Raw genomic sequence first — 24,992 nt, 5'->3', positions numbered from 1 at the left:
GGTGTGGACACATACACATGCTAAAAATTAATGTCCTCAACAAGTCCTCATGCAAGGATAATAGTTGTAATTTTGGAATTAATATCGGTTTTTATAGGGTCTCTGACTTGCATGAATAAATTACTATAAAATACATTACATAAAAACTTATGGTAATATAATAATAATAATAATAATAATAACTTTTATTTGTATAGCACTTTAAGTGCACTTTAAGTGCTCCTTAAAAACCTTAAATTTGCATTTAAAAATGCATGCATGAATGCGTTATGGCTTCCAAATGATATAACACATTATCTCTGATCTATTCCAGATGCTTAATGTTTGGCGAAATCTTCGCAGCGCCCCGTCAGCGTGGGCCATCAACAGAGCTAACCAGTGGTGGGATTTCGTGGTCCCTTCTTTCACCGATGCTCTGTGGGTACAGAACTTCAGAATGTCGGAGGGAACATTCCTGTATCTGTGCCATAAACTTCGACCAGCCATGGAGAGACGAGACACAGCCTTCCGTTTGTGTGTCCCCCTCAACAAAAGAGTAGCGATGGCACTGTGGAAATTGGCGACCAACTCCGAGTACAGAAGTGTATCACATCTGTTTGGTGTCAGTATCACAACTGTGTGGCGGTGTGTGAGAGACTTCTGCGCTGCTGTACAAGCGATACTAGTACCAGAACTCATTCATGTTCCAACCCAGGCAAAGTTTGAGGAAATGGCTGACTACTTCGAGCATAGATGGGGGGTTCCACAATGTGTTGGTGCTATTGACGGATCTCACATCCCCATTTTGGCACCAAGAGAATACCACTGTGACTATTTCAACCGTAAGGGCTGGCACTCAATCATCCTGCAAGCCGTTGTAGATGGAAAGGGATTGTTCTGGGATGTCTGCACAGGGTTTACAGGGAGTATGCATGATGCCCGTGTTCTCCGTCGGTCCAGGCTGTGGGAGCAAGCCAGCACTAGAAACCTTTTCTCAGGTCGCACAAGGAACATTGGTGGATGTGACATTGGTTACTACCTTCTAGGGGATGCTGCATATCCCCTGCAAAGCTGGCTTTTGAAGCCATTTTCTGATAACGGACGACTGACTGAAGAACAACTACAGTACAACATGAAAACAAGCAGAGCAAGGGTTGCTGTTGAGAATGCCTTTGGTAGACTCAAGGGCAGGTGGCGTTGCCTTATGAAGCGGAATGACTGTGATCTGGCCCTGGTGAGATCAATGGTGATTACATGCTGCGCTCTACACAACCTTTGTGAAGCCCATGGTGAGGACTACAGACAGGAATGGAGTGTTCATGACACACCAGAACCATCCTTTGTGGCGCGGGCGCAGCCACAAAGTGCTGAGACTGAGGGACTGGGTGTGCGTCAGGGGCTGATGCGCTACTTTACCTCCCTGTAGCATCATTGTGATTGTCTGCCTGTTTGAATCATTGCTAGTGGACATTGTTCTGCACAGATGTTGTTCTACACATAATAAAGTCATGTTTTTGAACCCTTAAAACCACTGCCTTCACTTGTCTGCTTTATGAACTGTAGCAACACACAGAGATTAGATCACGGTATTTATTAAGGTGCAAAGTGTAGTGAAATACAATTAAAACACAGCAAACGTGCAAAGTCACTCACAAACTATTTACTAATATTTGTCAGACATAAGTCAAAAGTCAGTCTTTCTACTTCCTTGGGCGTCCTGCCATGACATTGACAAAGTCTCCAAAGACGCCCAAAAAACCGCTCTGGAAGGCTGCAGCCGATTTATCCCTGGCATCCTCCCTCTCCATGGCGGCCTGCTGCCAGGCATCCTCCCTCTGCTGGGCGGCCTGCTCCTTGGCATCCTCCCTCTCCATCAGCGCAGTGAGATGCTGCTGGGCGGCCTGCTCCTTGGCATCCTCCCTCTCCATCATCATAGTGAGATGCTGCCTGTTGCACTGCTCCGACTCCTTCATGAAGGCCAGGTGTTCAAATTGCCAGCTCCTTTTCCTTTTGGCTAAAATAAGAAGTACATGCAAGGTCACACGTAATACATGAAGTACAGCACAGTGTTTTATTTGTACAGTATAGTAGCATAGTATAGTGGATAGTGTACATAGCCTTTATTTATGTACACCAGCTCCTTTCCCTTAGTTTATTACTATTTTTTCCTAGCACCAGGGGAGCCCCCCCTCCCAAATGTCGTTGTTTGGTATCTGTACTATATCAATGACAATAAAGACCATTCATACCTGAGCGATTATGGGTCACAGGACAGGGGGTGCTGGGGCTGGGGCTGGGCCTGGGACTGGGGGTGGAGGTAGAGGTACCCGGAGTATTCGGGATGCACTCGTCGTCCGTCTCCACATGTGGGTCCTCTGAAAAGCACATTATATCAACACTAATTAATAAAACATCCCGTTAAGCAGGAAAAATAGAGTTAAGACGAGCTGCTAGCCAAACAAAGACTTGCCAAACAATGGATGCTGTTGTTAGCTCGCTAGCAAATAGCACGTTGCCAAACAATACAACAAATACAGTTAAGATAGTAGCTAGTAGTAGATTGGTATCATACGTCTATTGTATCATATCATGGTGGCCTCCAGCAACGACAATAGAGTTAAGACGAGCTGCTAGCCAAACAAAGACTTGACTACCAATGGATGCTGTTGCTAGCTCGCTAGCAGATAGCACGTTGCCACGTTGCCAAACAATACAACAAATACAGTTAAGATAGTAGCTAGTTAGTAGTAGATTGGTATCATACGCCATTGTATCATATCATACCTTGCTCCTCCTGGATAGTATCGTCCATGGTGGCCTCCAGCAACGACACTGCCGGGACCATCGACCCCGTCTGTTCTGTGCTCGCGTGATTCGGTCGGAATCCTATCACGGCATCTATTGCGTCGTACCAATGCGAGGTTCGTGGTTCAACTCCGCTGAGGCCGTTGTGGTCCTTGATTTTCTTGTAATCCGCTTTGAGTTTCTTCAGTTTTTCTCTGCACTGCTTGGGTGTCTTGTGAACGCCAATGTCCAACAAACGGCTAGAAATTGCCTGGAAGATCTTCGTATTACGAACGGTAGAGTACAGATCTCGCTGGATTTGGTCTTCAGACCAAATACAGATGAGGGCCTGGACCTCGTTTGGTGCCCAACTCGAACACATTCTAAAAAGAATAGTAGAAACAGTCAAATTAACAGTAAAGAACTAGTATCTAGTACGCTGTTGTATGTTCGGCTCCCGGCTGAGTTTTTAAAAAATGGCGGTTAGAGATCATCGGAGACATCGGATGACGATTGTCCATTGACCAATCAACGGTGTGCAGCGTCACACGTCACTGCGTGCGTCCCAGGTCCCAGCTCGGATGTGGTACCTGGGACCTAGGACTGAAGCGACCCGGACCGACGAATGGAAAAGGGAACCGAAGCGGGCAGACCTAGGTCAGTACCAGGTCAGTACCAGGTCTGCATCGTAGTGGAAAAGCGCCATTATTTGGTCGACCCTGGCGAGGCCTGTTCCGAGTGGAACCTGTCCTGGAAAACCGCTGTATGATCTTAGCCACTGTGCTGCAACTCATTTTCAGGGTGTTGGCAATCTTCTTATAGCCAAGGCCATCTTTGTGAAGCGCAAAAATCATTTTTTTCAGCCGCTCAGAGAATTGTGCCCAAAACACCACATTTAACAGCCCTGCTTATCACTTACACCTGAATCCTTGTAACACTAACGTATCACATGACACCAGGGCGGGAAAACAACATCATTGGGCACAATTAGGACATGTTCACTATGGGGTGTACTCACTTTTGTTGCCAGCTGTTTAGACATTAACAGCTGTGTACTGAGTAATTTTCAAAGGACAATAAATCTATACTGTTATTCAAGCAGCACACTGACTACTTTAAGTTATATCAAAGTTTCAGAAGGATAATGTTATCCCCTGAAAGGATATAACAAAATATTTGCAAAAATTGAAAGGGTGTACTCACTTTTGAGATATACTGTACATATACATATTAAAGTACAATTCAATAATATTTCAACAATATTGTAGATTTTCACTTTGAAGTGGAGAGATTATAAGTACTAATAAATGTTATTTTCTCATGTAAAATAAGGGCTGCATTTAAATATAAAGATACATAACAGAGCTTTTGAAAAATGTGCGTCTTAAAAATAAAGTGCTTAATTTTTGAAAAATAAATTAAAAAAACAAAATAAATTTGTTCTTGCAATTAAGTTTACCCTCCCTTTTGCCCATTACTGACCCCTCCCAGTACCTAGCTTTTTAGCTGTTTTAGACTAGTTTAAGTTTTAGACTTTGTAGTTTTAGTTTAGTTTTAGACTATATTGACGGAAAGTTTAGATTATCTTAGACTGTTTTAGACTAGTTTTAGTTTTAGACGATGTAGTTTTAGTTTAGTTTTAGACTATATTGACGGAAAGTTTAGATTATCTTAGACTGTTTTACTAGTTTAAGTTTTAGACTATGTAGTTTTAGTTTAGTTTTAGACTATGTAGGCCAGGTTTTGTATTGTATTTGTTTGTGGTGGATGTTGTATGCCTGTGAACAGGTCACACTTGAAAATGAGCCCTTGGGGCTAAATGTGTTTTTTACCTGTATAAATAAAGGTTAGCCTACATTTAAAAATGTAATAAAATAAATAAATAAATAGGTACATCGGTATCTGCTTGATCTTTTCACGAAACCCCTCAAGGAAGGTTTCAGCTACCACTCATGCACTCCTTGACCGTCAGTAAATGTGTTTTATGCCGACGCAAAACGCAAGCAACTTTAAGGGAACATTCATTAGCACGTTGTTGGGGAGTGAATGAATGTGTTTGAATTCTGGTGGATCGATCATATTGGACTCTGTATTGTGTATTTTCTCTGTCCTCTGTTCAGATTTGAGTGTGTATGTTTCTGCTCAAAAGATGGGTTTAGTCTCGTAACGCTTTACATTACCGCTTTTAATAATCGCCATGGTCTCCACACATATCAGACATACGGGGTTTCAACTGAACTGCCCGTGGGAAGAATGAACATGTGAGAGTCTGTCCATTCTTCATTAAACAAGGACAAAACAGAGATAATTGTATTCGGTGCACCTGACAAAAGATCGAAAGTCAGTGCTAAACTTGATTCTCTCTCTAAACTAAAAAACAGGTCAGAAATCTTAGTGTAATTCTAGACTCTAAACTTCAACAGCCACATGAACTCGATAACTAAATCAGCCTACTATCACCTGAAAAACATAACAAGAATGAGAGGTTTCATGTCCAAATAAGACCTTGAAAAAAAACTCATCCATGCATTTGTTTCGAGTAGACTTGATTATTGTAATGGTCTACTAACAGGCCTATCTAAAGGGGCTGTTCGTAAGCTGCAGCTCATCCAAAACGCAACTGCTAGGGTCCTAACAAAAATGAATACGTTTGAACACATTACACAAATCCTGAGATCCCTACACTGGCTACCAGTCTCTCACAGAAAATGGTCTTGGACCAAAATACATATCAGATCTCCTCCCACCCTATATTCCCGCAAGGCCCCTAAGGTCAGCTGAGACTAATCAGCTAATAATTCCAAGAGTAAAAACAAAACACGGTGCAGCAGCTTTCAGTCACGCTGCTGCATGCTCCTGGAACAAACTCCCTGAAGAAATCAACAGGCGCAAACCCTCAACATATTTAAATCTAGGCTGAAAACCTTCATGTTTTGCAGCAGTTATGATTAAACACTTCTATCAATGTCTTTTATCCATGAACTACTGTCTTGTTAAATGTTTTATCAATTTACCTCTTATATTTGCTTTTATTCAGTCGTTTTTATTTTCTTGCTATGCTCCTCTTGCTGTATTTTTAAATAATGTATGTAAAGCACTTTGAATTGCCCCTGTTGTATGAAATGTGCCATACAAATAAACTTGCCTTGCCACTGGCAGCATTGATTTTACAAAAGAGCAATGACCCTCACCACTATACAACAAAGACTTACCAACTATCTCACTGTCTTCCATCTCCACTTCTCCTCTGTCCTCTTCTTTCACCATCCCTCCCTCCTCCCTCATTTCTTCTCCTCCATCTTCTTCTTTCACCATCAAACCTTTTTGCATTACAGCTGCACCTCCATCTTCTTCTTTCACCATCACTCTCTTCTCCTCCACTTCTTCTTTCACCATCACTCTCTTCTCCTCCACTTCTTCTTTCACCATCACACCATTCTCCTCTACATCTTCTTCCTCCAACTTCACTGCCACCATCTCTGGACCCCACCATTTGATTTTCAGGGCTGGAAAACCACAGTCACATCCGGGGGACTCTGTGGACTCTGGTTCATACATGGTTACGTGAGCTGAAGAGGACCTGCAGCTAGAAACAATGGAGGCACAAACAGTGCAGAGTCAATTATAAATGACAGCCAACCAGTTCACTGAAAGCCCATTTAGACTGACAGGACATGTCCTGCAAGTGCAATAATCTATGGATTACTGATTGCATTTCTTTGTAATTAAAGGGTCTGGAAAGTAGACATTAAACGGTTCCGATTGTATTTTGTGTCCAAGAAAAAATGACAATAATCTTCTAGTTAGGCTCAACGTCCTGGTCAGACAGAGGGCTGTATGGGTGTGGACTAGGGCTGCAACTAACGATTATTTTGATAATCGATTAATCTGCCGATTCTTTTTTCGATTAATCGGATACATTTTTTTTTTTTACATTTTGCACATTTTATTTTATGTTTTCTAAATCAGCCAGGCCTATACGTATACATGTGCAAAATGAATAAGTATTAATAAAAAATAATAAATAATATAAATAAAAAAGGCTTTGCTACATCAAATAGGTTTAACAACAGGCCATGGACTATGGCGGTAGATTGTTTCAATAAAGTAGTTGAACTCTAGCTCAATACATGCATTGTTTTAGGTAATAACTTTGCTTTTTTTTATGATTTATAGTTTTTATTATTTTCAATACACAGACAATGAACAGACATACATAAGTAACAGTTGACGTTGGACAATAAACTAAAAAGACAAAAAATAGACACAACAAAACATAAAGGTGATGTACAGCAATGTAAATCTACAGCATTGTCTAACAATCATACTTATAGCAGTTTACTTTTACGTTTTACATTTGGGATATTGCTATTTATAAATAAATAAAAGTAAATAAAAAATAAAAATATTGCTATTTACATGAGCTGGAGTTGCCATTATTTCTCAATATATGAGTGATACTGCCCCCATTTCAAGCGGTAATCCTCCACCTTATCTAGCAGCCTATATGATAATTGTTCTAGAGCTGCCAGCTGCCCAAGAGAAATGTGCCACAGAGACGGTGCTGGTGCTGATGAGGCCTTCCACTCTTTAACCAATAGTTTCCGTCCTAGCATTAACGCAGTCTGGATCCAATTGGCGAGTGGTGGAGTCACCTCACTTAATGCTTTGGGGTCACCCAAAATAAAAAGACTGGGGGTGAACGGAACGTCAAGGCCAACAATTTTTTCCAGAAAACCATGTATGGCTAGCCAAAACTCCTGGGTTTTTGGACATCCCCAAAGCATATGCACTAGAGTACCATTCCTGTCACTACACCTCCAGCACTCCGAACTGTCAACCAGACCCACTCTATGTAGCCTGGATGGTGTCCAGTAGATTCTATTAATAATCTTGAATTGGATCAATCTCGTTCGGAGTTCCCTTGACATTTTTTTCCCATTCTTGAGAATTCTTCCCCATTCTGCCTCTGTAAATGATACATTTAAATCTGTTTCCCATGCTAGTTTAAGGGACCATATGTTTGGGTCTGAGGCCACTAGGATCCTCGAGTAGTAAGCAGAGGCTTCATGACCTAGTCCAACATTTTTCAAAAAACATTCAAGTGTATCACCACTAGGTGGGGCAATTGTGGGGGAGCCAAATGTTTGCACCATTAAGTGTCTTAGCTGTAAATACTTCCAAAATAGATTGTATGGTAAATCAAATTCCCTTCTAAGAGCCTCAAAAGATTTTAGCGTTCCATCCTGATCCAACCAGGGCTTCCAAAAGAAAGGTGATTTATCTATACACAGCTTGGGGTTCAGCCAGATCCCAGCAGACTGGTGAAGATAGGGGTCAAATTTAAAGATGTAAGCAACTCTCTTCCAAACCCATTGTATATGGGACAAAATAGGGTGCGATCGATTCTCTTGGGCTAGTCTGGCCGTAATACAGCACCTGAGTGCCAGAGGGGTGCAGATGGCACTTTCAATATGGAACCACGGGGGGGCTCTCTCTGGAGGCAGAGTCCAGTGTGCCATGTGCCTGAGAGTGAAAGCATAATGGTAATATAACAGGTTAGGAACACCAAGACCTCCTCGGTCTACAGGCCTCTGCAGTTTCCGCAGGCTCATTCTAGGACGTTTGTTGTTCCATAAGAATTTATTACAAATTTGATCAAATTGTTTAAAATAGTGTAGTGGGATTCGGACTGGGAGAGCTTGTAACAGGTAGTTAAATTTAGGAACACAGGTCATCTTTATTATATTTACTTTGCCCCACATGGAGAGAAATAGTGGAGACCACCGCTCTACATCTGCCCGCAGTTTATCCAATAGGGGAACAAAGTTTATTTGAACTAAATCAGCCAGTAAGGGGGGGAATGTTAGGCCAAGATATCTAATGCCTTTCTTAGGCCAAGAAAAGGTGCCTGCTTGAAAGAGGGATTTGGGACAATATGGCGAAAGAGGAAGAGCCTCCGACTTTGTCCAGTTCACTTTATAACCTGAAATAGATGATAACTTGTCAATGATTCTAAATAGGGAGGAAAGAGAGCGTTCTGGATCTGAGACAAATAAAAGAATGTCATCCGCATATAGCATCAGTTTATGACATCTATCACCGATTTGAATACCTGGAAACGTGGGTTCTCTCCGGATAGCCATTGCTAACGGTTCGAGAGCAACAGCGAAGAGCAGGGGGGAGAGGGGGTCTCCCTGTCTCGTACCCCTACCCAGCTCAAAGGGAGATGACATAATGCTAGGGATGCACAATATTATCGGCATACCCGATAATGGGAAATTAATGTTTATCGGTATTTATCGGTTTTATAAAATTTTAGCCGATATTTTGCAGATAATATGAAGCCGGAAATATTTCTGCTTCCGGTTTCCGCGCTCGGCACGCAGTGTATAGACGAGACGAGAGCGAAACATGCCTTCCCCGGTGTGTCTGACATTCTTCACAGTTTCTGAGGCAGATAGTGCTGCGTGACACCGTAATAACGTTCTGAAGCTGGACCATGCGTGACACCGTAATAACGTTCGGAAGCTGGACCATGCGTGACACCGTAATAACCCGTTCTGAAGCTGGACCATGCGTGACACCGTAATAACGTTCTGAAGCAGGACCATGCGTGACACCGTAATAACAAACGTTCTGAAGCTGGACCATGCGTGACACCGTAATAACGTTCTGAAGCTGGACCATGCGTGACACCGTAATAACGTTCTGAAGCTGGACCATGTGTGACACCGTAACAACGTTCTGAAGCTGGACCATGCGTGACACCGTAATAACGTTCTGAAGCTGGACCATGCGTGACACCGTAATAACGTTCTGAAGCTGGACCATGCGTGACACCGTAATAACGTTCTGAAGCTGGACCATGCGTGACACCGTAATAACGTTCTGAAGCTGGACCATGCGTGACACCGTAATAACGTTCTGAAGCTGGACCATGCAGGGTTTTTGAAACCATGTTTGGACAGTGGAAGATAACTAAGGAGCGGGTGCACGTTGTGCTGAGGTAATAAGATAATTACTCTTAGGTGAGCCTTTTTTGTTTTCATAAAAGGAGGCCAGATCTTGGCTAAAAAAAGCATTGTGCACTGTCTATAACAGATTCTGTTTGTTAGAGGAAATAATAAATGAACATTTGAAGAGTCAGAAGTGTTCTCTTTGTTGTGTTAACAATAGTGATGTAAGTTAGATTTGGTGAGATCACTATGGAATATTAAATCATCAATCTTTGCTCACTACATAGCCTTTCTTACCTTCAGGTGTGCATGAACTACAGGTTATCAACTGTGAAATTATATCTGAATGGTCTTTATTGTCATTGATATAGTACAGGTACCAAACAACGAAATTTGGGAGGGGGGGGCTCCCCTGGTGCTAGGAAAGAAAAAAATAAAATAATAATAATAATATCATATCGGCCACGAGAAGCGGGTAAATATCGGTATCGGTTGGAAAAAATGCATATCGTGCATCCCTACATAATGCCATTGGTAAGCACTGATGCCGTAGGGTTAGTATATATAAGACTAATCCACTCTATAAACTTCTTGCTGAAACCAAAGCATTCCAGGGCGGAGAGCAAGTATTGCCACTCCACCCTGTCGAACGCCTTCTCAGCGTCCAACGAGATGGCGGCCATGGGAGAGGCATTGTCCCGAGTGGCCCACATAATATCAACAAATCTCCTAACATTGTCTGCAGAGGAACGGGAGCGTATAAAACCGACCTGGTCGGGGTGAATCAGAGAGTTTATCACCTTGTCAAGGCGGTTAGCCAGAATTGTTGATAATATCTTACTATCGCAGGAGGTTAAACTGATAGGTCTGAAATTCTTACAATCTAAAGGGTCCTTCCCTTCCTTCAAAATAAGGGTAATAATGGCCTCCGATAGAGTAGGAGGAAGTTTTCCCTTTTCCAGGGCTTCATTATAGGTGTTTAGTAGTAATGGAGCAAGTTCTTTGGAGTAGGCCTTGTAGAACTCGGCCGTGAAGCCATCTACACCTGGCGCTTTACTTGAAGGTAGGTGCTTAATAACGTCAACTATCTCCTCAATGGTAATATGTGAGTCAAGACTCTCGAGCTGGTCCTCAGATAACGACGGAAGATTGAGAGTTGATAAAAAAGAAGTGATGTCTGTTTTGTTCACCTTTGACTCAGAGGTGTATAGGTTTACATAGAAGTCTCGGAATGCACCATTTATTTCTTTGGGGTCATAAAGAAGATGCCCATCGCCCCCCCTAATGGCTGGAATAGTGCTCCGTGCTTCTCTTTGTTTAATATATCTGGCGAGTAGTCTACCGGCCTTATCTCCCTCCTCAAAATATTTGTGTCTAGCCCGAAAGAGACAGAATTCAGCCTTTTTGGTCATAATTGAATTAAATTCAAATTTTAGTTTAGTCAACCTGGTAAGATTGACAGATGATGTATTTTTTTAAAACTCTGACTCTGCGACTTTGATCTGTTTCTCTCGTTCCTGTAGTTTAGCATAGTGTTCCTTCTTTTTAAACGAAGAATGTTGAATTATATGACCTCTCGAAACAGCTTTCAAGGCTTCCCAGGCTATCCCTGCAGATGGGGCTGTTGGTAAATTTGTTTCTATATAGAGCTCGATTTGTGATCTAAGTGATTCCTTAAAAGTCTCATCCAGTAAAAGACTAGAATTTAGTCTCCATCTAGTCGACCTATTCTGCCTATTAACGGACAGTATATGGAGAAATATTGGACTATGATCCGACAAGATTATATTGCCGATGTCACTCGATGCTACAGCGGACAACAATGACTGAGAAACCAGAAAGAAGTCTATCCTAGAGAAAGAACTGTGGGGGGAAGAGAAGAATGTATAATCCCTTGAAGACAGGTTTTGTAGCCGCCAGACGTCCACCAGACCAGACGCCCTGGACAAATCTTTGAGCACCATATGCGCTCTAGAAGTGCGGGTTAATGAAGAGCTACGATCCAACACCGGGTCCATTACTTCATTAAAATCGGCACCCATAATAATGGGATAGTCTCCCATGTCATTCAATTTCTTTTCAAGTAGTCCAAAAAATGCAGGGTCATCTATATTTGGGCCGTACACATTTGCTAGTATAATATAGTTACCCTGAATCTCACATAGCATCAGTAGAATTCTCCCTGCCTCATCCGTACTCTCTCTTAGACATTTGAATTGTAGTTGCTTATTAATTAATATTGCCACCCCTCTGCTGTTACTACTGCCACAAGCCGCCCCCACATAGCCCACCCAGTCACAACAAAGTCTCAGAGATTCTTGTACTAGTAGGTGGGTCTCCTGCATAAATACTATGTCACATTTCTTTGCTTTAATAAAAGTTAATACTTTCTTTTTCTTGACTGCATTATGAAGGCCTCTGACATTCCAGCTCATGAACTTCAAACCGTTTTTCCTACTAACTGATATGATGAAAAGTTCATGTTACACAAGTCCTGCTGTAATTTCCATAATATATATTTTTTAATGTCCTCTCTATTCCTGACATCACCAAATTATAAGAGACAACAAACAGAATACAACTACACATACATACAATTAACACTGCAAATATGTGTCTATAGACAGACACATAACCCACCCTCATTTTGGTCCGTGACTCTAACTAACAGCTGCGCAGAATGCCCCGCCCCTCCCCGCTTCAAAGCTCGTGGCCGAGCCTATCTCCTCTCTACCTGTCTAACCCAATCACACATCACAATAATAACAAAGTACACACCTCTTAAACTGTCTAGCGGTGGTTTTAAACATTGACACGGTCTGGTATGTGAAGAAAACTAATTGCTGCAACTAAAACACCCATGCTCAGGAGTCAGCATGATGGGCGAGCCGCCGTTATAGGCTATAACCAGGGGTGCACATAACTTTTTGGGGCCAGTGCTCAGAGGAGCACCTAGGGATGCTGTTTGGTGCTCCCCGAGCTCGCGAGTCACGACCCGTCCCACAGGATGGATAAAAAAGGGATACATGGATAACTTATATTAGCAAAACGACATTTATTCATAAATAAAGATGAACGATCAAATGATTGTGTGCAAAACAAAATAAACAAATGCAAAATCAAATGACTGCTCTTTAAGCATGAAAGTCTATCAGACTCCAGTGTTTCCTCTACATGCATTTCATCGTGGCGGGCCGCCACGATGGAATTTCCTCCGCCACCATTCAGATTTCTCAAAAAAAAAAAAAAAAAAAAATTTAGGCCGCTTTTCAGACCTTCACATCGCTAGACACACCCACAAGCGCGAAGCGACGCGCTTGCAAAACTGTTTTGTGATTGGTCGAATACATCTAGGCTGCGTGTAGTCTACAAACTACTTCAAATGTTACAATATGCGCGACGACGGTGCTGGATCCTGGATCTGTGCATCGGTGTGCAGGAAGAACACGGAGCAGGCGCCAGACCAGACTAGATGATCGTGGAGTGAAGATATTATGAAAGTGTACGTGCTTGTCGATCACCCGTCGCATCACGTACGCTTTAATAATCTCTTCACTCCACAATCATCTAGTCTGGTCTGGCGCCTGCTCCGTCTGTTTTTCTTCCTGCACACAGGTAAACAGATCCAGGATCCAGCAGCGTCTTCGGGCTCGCGCAAACAAACCGGGCGAATTTTTTTACTTGCCCCAGGCAAGCGTTACTGTTGAACCCTGCTGATACATGATTCTTCCCTGCACATTGACAATGTTTTCTCTCTCCTCTTTCTTCTGCGTTGTGAAGGGATCCACTGCAGCGTACACGAAAAGCGGCTACTGTGTCAACCGCTTCCCATAATAGTTACAACAACCATAAAGCCTCCATAATGATAATGAAAAGAAGGGGAGACGAATTTTTTATTGACAACGGAATTACATGCTGGAAAAACATGCAGACACAGACAATAAGAGACACACGGGAGAAGTGCGGGAAAACATTTTATTTTTTTTGGCCATCCTCGAGTTTTGGCTGAAATTACGTCGTTGTTTTGAGCGCGCGTGCGCGTTTCATGCGCGTGCACGCGAAAAAAATCGCGGGCGCGCGCTGCGCGTGCGCGGTCAACGCTACCCGCCACCATTGTAAACATTCCTGGAGGAAACACTGAGACTCCTTTAAACACAATGAAATCAACTGACATCTCTTTAAGCACTAACTGAATGTCTGTTCTTTAAACACACTGAAATAAACAGACATCTCTTTAAGCACTGCTCTGTTCTGTAAACACTGAAATCAACTTTTCAACAAAAAGTTACAGCCTAAGCATTTATTTATGCTACAAGCTTAATCATCATGAATGAATGAATGAATGAATGAATGAATGGTCTTTATTGTCATTGCTATAGTACAGGTACCAAACAACGAAATTTGGGAGGGGTGGCTCCCCTGGTGCTAGGAAAGAAAAAAAAAACAAACTTCCAGCTGTTGGTGCGCAAGAGCGCGTTCATGCGGCTGATCTGCCGCGCAGCATGCATTTTGGCGACGCATGCGCACTGGCGCACCAGTTATGTGCACCCCTGGCTATAACGCTATACATAAACAAACTTCACATCCAAAGTTTAACATCCATAGACGGTAACCCACACAACCCTGTTGTGTATGCAAAGTATGGGCTATATAACTCTATGCATTGGGCCTATATGTATAGTATATAAAAAGAAAGAGAAGAAAAAATGAAAAATAAAGTAAAATAAAACACGTTGATAAGTTTCACATCCAGAATTTAACCTTTAACATTTAACAGTGTAAATCCGTAACGATATCAGCTAAACATCGCCTCATATAAAGAGTTTACTAACCTCACCCCCGTGATTTCTCTGAGGTAGGTTGTTACTCGTAAACCCAGGGGAAAAGGAGCACAATCGCTGCGACAGTCATCTCAGGGATTGAATGTAGTCCATTGCCCCTTTATGGTCGTCAAATCGGCGCTTTCCTTGCTCCGACCTCACAGTGAGGATTGCTGGATAATCCGGAGAGAATTTGATGCGTTTATCATGAAGCATCTTCTTGCATTGGTTGAACTTCATGCGCTTCTCGATCAGCAGCTTGGAGTAGTCGGCAAAGACCATAACGCGATGGTCCCTCCAGGTGACTCTCCCCATCTTGCGTGCAGCCTCGGCGATGCGGTTCCGATCCTGGAATCTCAGGAGTTTGGCGATGATGGGTCGCGCTGGTAGCTGTCGGTTATCCGGACTCTTGCGCAGTACCCCAAGCCTGTGTGCTCTGTCGACCTCCAGTCCCCCGGGGAAGTTGATGTTCAGAATCTCCGGTAGGCACTTAACAAGGAAGGAGAGGGTGTCCCCGTCCTCGCAGCCCTCCGGGAACCCGATGAAACGTAAGTTATTCTAGGGATGCTCCGATTTATCGGCCACCGATTTAAATCGGCCGATTTCACTCCAAATGACTCGATCGGTGATCGGCAAAAATGGCCGATCGCAAAAACCGATCTTTTTTTTTTTTTTTCCCCTGGGGAAGACAGATAACTGAACAGAAAACATAGGAGGATGTAACAGTATGTAAACCATGAAGGCCACGTTTATGATGTCTTTTATACAGCCATATCACTGACTTGGGCTTCAGGCCCTAACTGGGTGATAGGCCAGACTTTTACTATGCCATAAAAATGGGTCTGCGTTTGCTTGGTGCCTAATGGATCAAAACTTTTGTCTAAAAAGCAAAAAATATGTAGGCTATCCAGTCAGTAGGCCTACAGTTATGTATTTTTTTAAAAATCGGTATAGGTATCGGTATCGGTTGATCTTGAGGAAAAATATCGGTGATCGGTATCGGCCCCAAAAATCCAGATCGGAGCATCCCTAAGTTATTCCTCCGCTCCCTGTTCTCGATGTCATCCACTTTTTGCCGAAGGGTCTCCACTTCTGTGGCTGTCGCTGGGGGGTTAGCCTGCTGGCGGTCGTTAGCCTCCTCCAGGAAGGATAGACGGCTCTCAACTTGAGAAATGCGGTTGACGATTTCAGTCAATTTATTATCAGTGGCACTTGTTGTTACCCGAATAGCCTCCAGCTTCTTATCGTGGGTCATGATTAGTGCGGTGATTTTGGCCAGCTCTCTGAGTACATCCCCAGGGACAGTGGCTTCACGTGTGGCTGTACTAGCTGGGTCGTGAGTTTGACTAGTACTCTCGTTCGCTTCGTCTCGGCCGGAGTCATCTTTAGGCGCAACCATGCCACTTCTTAGTTTGTGCATTATTGCACTGGATGTTTAACAAAATAACAACGTAAAAAAGTGGGCTCTTTGTCGAGTTTTACAACTAATTTTGAGCAGGGATAGGCGCAGCTCTTCCTCACGCCGCCATTCTCGTCAACCACTCACGTGACTAATAAGTAACTATGCTTAATGTAAAGGTCAGTAACCCAAAGTGCAATATAGGCTACAGACAAGACACTAATGTTTTTATATAACAGATATGCTCCAAAACAATGCAATGTGTCCTCTCACTCCATACAATAGGCTAGGCTACAGTCAGTGTCTCACTCTAACTCACGGGTAGCTTCGTAGGCTACCACTAGCTAGCCTTTAGCTTATCACCTCTGCTCTACCACTGACGTTAGCCAGCTAGCTAAATACACTTGTCATGCAATATTGAATTCATGAATGCGAGCAAACACTCACTGGCTATCGCATTACATTACAGCCATTTAGCTGACGCTTCGCCAGAACTCACAAGTGATTTAAATGTAGCCGCGCACCGGTGTAGGTACCGGATTTTCCCACCCTACCAGATTTTCACACTTTTCCGGTTCCGGTCATAGGTTCTGCCCTTTCCGGCCATAGGTAGCGCTATGATTCGCTATGATTCGCGATGCCTACACCGGCTCCGCAAGACGTGCGTCAACAGGAAGTAGGTTTGTTATGGAACAAGACCCGACGAATCGATAATGGAATTCGTCGCCAACAAATTTCATTATCGATTTGTATCGATTTCATCGATTCGTTGTTGCAGCCCTAGCGTGGACTTTGCATGCTTGACTGGCAGCTCCCTTTCAAGCAAGCTTGCTGAGTTATCATACATGACATTCATCTATTAGATGTGCTTATAGTTCTGCCCTTTAATTACCAACTGTTTAGCTGCTGCTGAAATGTACTGAGCTAATACAATGACTTGGCTAAGATTATAGTTATGCACCTGGCAGTATAATTCATCATATCAATTCAATGACCACCATTAGCATACTGTACACCTGGCACCCTATGGTGAATTATTGAACCAAGGTTCGACAGTAACGCTTGCCCGGAGCAAGTAAAAAATTCAACGGATTTGTTTGCGCGAGCCCGACAACGCTGCTGGATCCTGGATATTTTTTAGGGATGCTCCGATTTATCGGCCACCGATTTAAATCGGCCGATTTCACTCCATATGACTCGATCGGTGATCGGCAAAAATGGCCGGTCGCAAAAGCCGATCTTTTAAGTTATTTTATTGTGGGAAATCTTTATTTCTATGTTGCGATAACTTCTCAACAGGATTTTGCAGGGTTCGTTCAAACTATCGTAATTCTTGAACTATATGTGCAATCGAAAAAAATCCAACAGTTTCTGAAAGCAGATTCGTTGCACTCTCTAACCATTTAGGGTTATTACGGTAGTTCACCCCCCAAAAATAATGCATTGACCTCAAAGCGTCATAGGAGCTGGAGAGTGATTTCAAGAGAAGCGGTATTTTTTTATCATACAGCCCCAAACACAAACACGTCCCAAAACAAAAGTATTTACAAAAGCCTTACCAAACAGTAGTCTATGGCAAACGAGAATGGTGAATCCAATCCATAAAGTATTTAGTGATCGTTAAACTGTTGTTTATTATATTGAGTGGGTATTTTACAACAAAAAAACAACGAGTCGGTGAGTGGTGTAGTTCTAGGCTGCGTTCGTAAATTCGCTCTGGAAATCTGACCAGCAGTCATGGAATGCCTCGTCCAATCAAATTACTTGGTCCCTTTATGACGTTGAGCCCAGTGTGCCCTCCGGCGCTCTCAGAGCGATATTACGAACGCAGCCCTAGACTGTCTCGCGTACCCCTTTACCTCGCTTCTACCATGCTGCTACGCTGCTTCTATAACATCAGGATCAGACACAGGGCGAGACTTTCAAAAATAAACTTTTTTAATGGCTTCTGTGTGCTTTAGACTTGCGTAGAATCGATTTTATTTTTATTTAAAAAGTCAGACCGGAAAATGTATTATTGTCGCCAGACCCACTGCGTGGGAATACGACGCGTGCGGATGAGAGACAACATCAAAACTTGCACTTATTGCTTGTGTGACATTGGTTAATGGACGAGCATTCTAATAAAAATAAATTTACAACGTTAAGCTGCGCCCAAAACCCTGATATGTTGCCATGTGAAATGATAAGACAAGAGGCCACGATATGATAATCGCCATAGGAGGCGATTCGACTGTAGGCATGTGAAGTTAGAATTTCTTCAAACTTGCAGTGGTAGCAACGGTGTGTGTGTTTTAGTAAATATAGCGTGTGTGTGTAGCTGTACGTGTGTGTGTGTGTGGCCCTCCTGTGAGAGGTGTGTGTGTGTGCCATATCTCAGTATGTAGGCTATGCAGTGTAAGTAAGTGTGTGAGTTTATTCTGTTATTTATGCTATTATATCTAGTATTGTGTTGAGAACAATGGAAATGAATCAAGAATTGATAAAGTAGGCTAACTTACATTATCATTGTTCTATATGCAACAGAACAGATCACCCAGCATTGCTAATGAAAAGAATCAATGAATGTGAGTCTAATACCAATATTTGCTCAATAGGTCTTAAAATCTATTAAAAGTGTTCTTATAAAGGTCTTAAATGTAACTTGTTGAAACCTGCAGGAACCCGCATAATTAATTTAGGAACAGGTTGCTTACATTAATTATGCGGGTGTTACGGTCAGGGCCATCGCTACTTACACACGCATCATTGTTAGACCACTGTTAATGATAGAGCTAACCATCTATGGACAAAAAAAAGTGTCACCTTTTTGGTCCATCGCCAGTTTGCACCCCTGCGTATGTAAACCATGAAGGCCACGTTTATGATGTCTTTTATACAGCCATATCGACTGACTTGGGTCTGTGTTTGCTTGGTGCCTAATGGATCAAGACTTTTGTCTAAAAAGCAAAATATATGTAGGCTATTATCCAGTCAGTAGGCCTACAGTTATGTATTTTTAAAAAGATCGGTATCGGTAGATCTTGAGGAAAAAAATCGGTGATCGGTATCGGCCCCAAAAATCCAGATCGGAGCATCCCTAATTATTTTTACCTGTGTGCAGGAAGAACAACAGACGGCGCAGGCGCCAGACCAGACTAGATGATCGTGGAGTGAAGATATTATTAGGGATGCACGATATTATCGGCACCGATATTTATCGGCCCGATAATGGGAAATTAATGTTTATCGGTTTTATAAAATTGTAGCCGATATAGAGCCGATAATATGAACTCTGCAGAATGTCAGACACACCGGGGAAGCTCTCATGTTTCGCTGTCGTCTATACACTGCGTGCCTGTACGCATGCGCAGCATGCATGAGCATGCATGAGCTCATGCTGCTGCGCATGCGTACAGGCACGCAGTGTATAGACGACAGCGAAACATGAGCTTCCCCGGTGTGTCTGACATTCTGCAGAGTTTCTGAGGCAGATAGTGCGTTTGCAATTTGCAACACATGTTCGACAAAAGTTCGGAGAGGAGGGCAAAGGTCTACGAGTTACAACACAACGAATCTCATAAGTCACCTTAAGATTCACCATTGCAAGCACGCTGTATGGAAGGAATATCAACACTAGTAGCCTAGTAGCCTAGCCGCGAAAAAAAAAAGCTGCTGTGCCTATTGAACACGCATTTGAAAACTGCAGGAAGTTCACTCGAGACAGCTCAAAGGCTCAAGCAATCAATGAAAAAATTATGGAGTTGATGGCCCTCGACGACCAGCCTTTCTCTGTAGTAGAAGATAAAGGATTTCGCCAGCTAATTTCACATTTAGAGCCCCGGTATACACTCCCAAGTCGCCGCTATTTTGCAGACTTGTGCCTGCCGGCTCTGTATGATACAGTCGCCACACACATCCATAGTCTGATCGATACTAGCGTAAGCCAGATAAGTTTTACCACAGACATATGGACTTCTGACGTTAGTCCAGTCAGTATGCTTAGTTTGACGGTCCAGTGGCTGGATGAGGACTGCATGCGCAGGAGTTCTCCGGTTCGCATACTGCGACAGCCATCCGCGGTAATAAATTACTCTTAGGTGAGCCTTTTTTGTTTTCATAAAAGGAGGCCAGATCTTGGCTAAAAAAAGCATTGTGCACTGTCTATAACAGATTCTGTTTGTTAGAGGAAATAATAAATGAACATTTGAAGAGTCAGAAGTGTTCTCTTTGTTGTGTTAACAATAGTGAGATCACTATGGAATATTAAATCATCAATCTTTGCTCACTACATAGCCTTTCTTACCTTCAGATGTGCATGAACTACAGGTTATCAACTGTGAAATTATATCTGAATGGTCTTTATTGTCATTGATATAGTACAGGTACCAAACAACGAAATTTGGGAGGGGGGGGGCTCCCCTGGTGCTAGGAAAGAAAAAAAAAAAAAAAAAAAAAGCGGTTATCATATCGGTTATCGGCCACGAGAAGCGGGTAAATATCGGTATCGGTAGGAAAAAATGCATATCGTGCATCCCTAGATATTATTATTATAATAATATTATTATTATTCCGTCTGTTCTTCCTGCACACAGTTAAAAGTATCCAGGATCCAGCAGCGTCATCGGGCTCGCGCAAACAAACCCGGCGAATGTTTTACTTGCTCCGGACAAGCGTTACTGTGGAACCCTGTGAACACAATAGGCTACTTGTGGACAGGATTCACAGCATGTGTATGACTTACTGATCAGTTGTACCACAATGATGTTGTCCTCCTTTTCTAATTCGCTGCCGTATTTTCACAATATCCTCCATGTTTAGTTTCTTCCCACACTGGACGTAGCACTGGCGCATGTCGTCATGACCAGAACAAGCAGAAGCATCCATCATTGCCCAGATGGGGAGTTCACAGTGCAGGGAATCCTACGAATAAAGATGATCAAAATATTAAAACAAGAGTGAAGACATTTAATCAAAACATATTTTTTTTTACCAGAAGTGGAAAACAGTAGCCAAGCTATATGTAGGTCCATATATATATATATATATATATATGCATTTTGGACACTGACAGAATTGTTGTTATTTTAGCTGTTTACCAAAACATATTCAAGTTACAGTTATAGAATGAATATGGCCTTAAAGTGCAGACTAAATACCCTCTTTAATTTGAGGGTATCCAGATCCAGATTGGAGGAAGGGTCTAGGAATTACAGCTCTTTAATATGTGGCCCCCTCTTTTTCAAGGGAAAACCAAAAGTTTAGATTTTTCTGTGTTGACAACACAGCAAATACACCTCGTTCTAAATTATTAAGCAAATTATATTTTTCTCAGATTTTCCTAAATAGTCGATGCAAATGACAATCAGTATAATTTTCAAGTCATCAACCGTTAGAGTATAATTCTATTCTTATTGAACAAACCTCCCAATGATAACAGTATATTTTTTAAAAATAAAAAACTCAAAATGCACTGTTCCAAATGATTATGCACAACAGAGTTTCAAAACATTTTATAGGTTGTAAAGAACTATAAATGGTAATTTGATGAATTTAGGGTTAGGAGGTCATATTAGGAGGTCATATTTACTGAAATCAAAAGCTATTTCAAACAAAAACATCTTAACAGGTCAAGTTACATGTTAACATAGGACCCCTTCTTTGATATCACCTTCACAATTCTTGCATCCATTGAACTTGTGAGTTTTTGGACAGTTTCTGCTTGAATTTCTTTGCAGGATGCCAGAATAGCCTCCCAGAGCTGCTGTTTTGATGTGAACTGCCTCCCACCCTCATATATATTTTGCTTGAGGATGCTCCAAAGGTTCTCAATAGGGTTGAGGTCAGGGGAAGATGGGGGCCACACCATGAGTTTCTCTCCTTTTATGCCTATAGCAGCCAATGACACAGAGGTATTCTTTGCAGCATGACATGGTGCATTGTCATGCATGAAGATGATTTTGCTACGGAAGGCACGGTTCTTCTTTTTGTACCACGTAGGGGTGTAACGGATCACGGAAATTCCGTGATCCGTTCGGATCGCCCTCCACGGTTCGGAACGCATGTGTACCGCGGATCAATTGCAAAATGTTAACAAGTAATAATATTACTTAATATCTCTTGTAAATCACAATGTAGAGTTGCCATGAAAAGATAGACGCGGCAGTTGCGGGCTTTGTTTTACTCTAAAGCGCAATGATAGGTTGATAATGCGAAAGAAAAATAATCCGTTGTTTGCTCACTACACGTGAAGCTGGGAATCCACAACAACAAGGCTGCGTTCGTAAATCCGCTCTGGAATCTGATCAGCGTTCAAGGAACGCCTCTTGTCCAATCAAATTACTTGGTCCCTTTATGACGTCGGACCCAGTGTGCGCTCCGGCGCTCTCAAAGCGAATTTACGAACGCGGCCCAAGTGTATCATGTTACGTTGTTCGGCGGAGAAGAACTCAAAATGCCTCCCTCGTCATTTAAATGATGTATGGGAGCACTTTGGCTTCTCTGTCAACTATGACGGGAGGCACGAAAAAGGTAGCTCGACAACTTCTGATAATGTAGGCATTTTTTTCATACCATGTTCAAAATAAGGGTTCACTTTATTATTTAGTTAAAACATGTTTATTCATCTGCTTTAAAGAGCCCAGTGATTCACTGCTGCAACCAGGCGCCTCCTCCCTCTCTCCTATCATTTAAATTGAGTGTATTTCAGTATAATTATGTAATGTTTGAGTCAGGGGTGCAAACTGGCGATGGTCCAAAAAGGTGACACTTTTTTTTTGCCCGTAGACGGTTAGCTCTATCATTAACAGTGGTCTAACAATGATTAACAGTGGTCTAACAACAGTTCAACAATCACTAAATACTTATAATGATCATCTAATTATGTGTAGTTATGTGTTTCTAGAATGTCGATGTTCTATCAGGTAAATTCGCTAGAACTAACCTCCATACCCTGGTTCAGAAGAAGAAATCAGTCCTTCGTCACTTACATCGTCGTCCTCGATGAAACTTTTAGGTGGATTGGTTACCCTAGCCTAGATGGTCTTTGTGACATTTCACAATCACAAACATATATGTACAGAAACTCACTAAAGTATAAAACACCGCTAAAATACTGCTTCTCTTCAAATCACTCCATGACACTTTGAGGTCAGTGCATTTGTTTTTTTGGTGAACTACCGTAATAACCCTAAATGGCTAGAGAGTGCAACTTCTGTGCTTTCAGAAACTGTTGGATTTTTTTCGATTGCACATATAGTTCAAGAATTACGAACCCTGTAAATTCCTGTTGAGAAGTTATCGCAACATAGAAATAACTTCGATGTTATTTTATTTGATTACTTCTTATGTTTCTACTTCCATCTAAAGAACTTTTTAAGACGTTTTATTTCAACTGCAGCAGAGTTTAGCAGACAGGAAGATGTTAGCTTGGGCATCATGTGACTTGGATGAGATGAGATGTAGACCCCCCCCCCCTCCCCAAATATTTTTTTGCAGATCTGCATGATTCACGTAGGTCACCTATTTCGAGGTAAAAACGGCGAATTTCACCTAAAGGTGACAAGTTTGCACCACTGTGAGTGTAGAATATGTTATATATATTATCAGGGCTCTACAGTGCGACCATTTCACTCGCATTTGCGACTAAAAATACATCTGTGCGACTAGAGAAATAAATTCACGAGCACATGTGCGAGTAGTTTTTTTATTTTTTATTTTTTCTAAAAATAAATCTGTGCGAACCGTGTGGCCACATTTTAAGCCGTCAGCCAGCCCGCTACGACCACGGGAAGTCATGTTAAAAGTGAAGTTACTTCTGTTAAACTGGCGCTAAGCTAACATCGCTAATCGCTAACTCCCTCCTGGGCCTTAAAGAGACAAGCGCCCTTTTCTCATCTCAAGCTTCATTAGCTTCATTAGCTCACCACATCTACAGATTTGGTCCCACACACTCCAGATTTGAACCCAAGGTTACAACCAGGGTTAACTACCCAGGGTAGAAAGTAGAAAGCTCTCAGACCTTCAGAACCCATTGAAAGTAGTGGAGGTACTCCAGAAGTCCAAATGCATCTCTAATCCTAATCCTAATCTAATCTAATCTAATCCTAATCTAATCCCTAGGAAGCAAGTTGCCTAATGGCATGAAAATGCAACATGTTGTACTTGAGTGTGGCAGAGAGGTGGGACCCCCGGGGATGGTGGTGTGCTAACAGCTAGCCGCCGCAGAGGCACCGTGCTGGGCTGGCCACCTCCACATGTCACCACCCCGGGCAGCATGGGGCTGGGGACTGGTCATCTGGATGTGGGGTAGTTTAATACCCCTAGATGTGGAGTTGTCTGGCCACCGTGTGTGACTGATGTAGCCTGACCCAGCAGCAGGGAGGTGGGCAGCATGGAGACAGACCTCTGCATGGCCTGGCTGGGCTGCTAGCTGACAGACCTAGCCCTAAAGCCTGGCTGGGCTGCTAGCTGCTAGCTGACAGGCATGACATGGATGAATGAATGAACATGCTGCTAACCAGGAGAACTTGACACAGCTAGTTACCATAATACAATGCCATCAACTCTGCGTCTAGTAGGGCTGTAGGCATGGGCCAATGTGTGATTTTGGTGCAAAAATTGCAAAATCACTAATAAAAATGTGTTATAATTACATTTTTCACTGTGCTCCTAAATTTCTTTGTGTGCCCCTAACATTTTTCATTTAGGAGCACATGTGCTCCTAGTGAAAAAGGTTAGCATAGAGCCCTGATTATATATATATATATATATATATATTACCAGTTTTGACATCTTGAATGTTGTTGGTTTTTGTCACATAGTAAAAGTGGTGTTTTTACAGAATTCAAGGAAAAAGCAGTTTTTATAAAAACAAAAATGTTTTGTGTTGATCCGAAAAATTATCCGATCCGTGACTCAAAAACCGTGACACGATCCGATCCGTGAGTTAGGTGATCCGTTACACCCCTAGTACCACGGAAGAAAGTAGTCAGTCAGAAACTCTACATACTTTGCCGAGGTCATTTTCACACCTTCAGGGACCTTAAAAGGGCCTACCAGCTCTCTCCCCAT

The 24,992-nt window shown here is 42.4% G+C and overlaps 1 protein-coding gene across 1 annotated transcript; it reads right to left on the bottom strand.

The window, feature by feature from the left end:
* Positions 1 to 1,677: 1,677 nt before the first annotated feature.
* LOC308164714 (uncharacterized protein) lies at positions 1,678 to 6,051 on the bottom strand. Its single transcript, XM_080538729.1, has 4 exons — positions 5,976 to 6,051; positions 2,764 to 3,146; positions 2,229 to 2,354; positions 1,678 to 1,993 (listed from the first exon to the last, which is right to left on the bottom strand). The coding sequence occupies exons 2-4, from the start codon at positions 3,143 to 3,145 to the stop codon at positions 1,680 to 1,682; spliced, it is 822 nt and encodes a 273-aa protein (XP_080394855.1). The 5' UTR covers position 3,146; positions 5,976 to 6,051; the 3' UTR covers positions 1,678 to 1,679.
* Between the last annotated feature and the right edge of the window lie 18,941 nt (positions 6,052 to 24,992).

This window comes from Nansenia antarctica (assembly GCF_963989245.1).
Source record: "Nansenia antarctica genome assembly, chromosome: 9".
Lineage (NCBI taxonomy): Eukaryota > Metazoa > Chordata > Actinopteri > Argentiniformes > Microstomatidae > Nansenia > Nansenia antarctica.
Note: the sequence above shows the minus strand (reverse complement) of the source record. Positions and strands in the feature narration are given on the sequence as shown.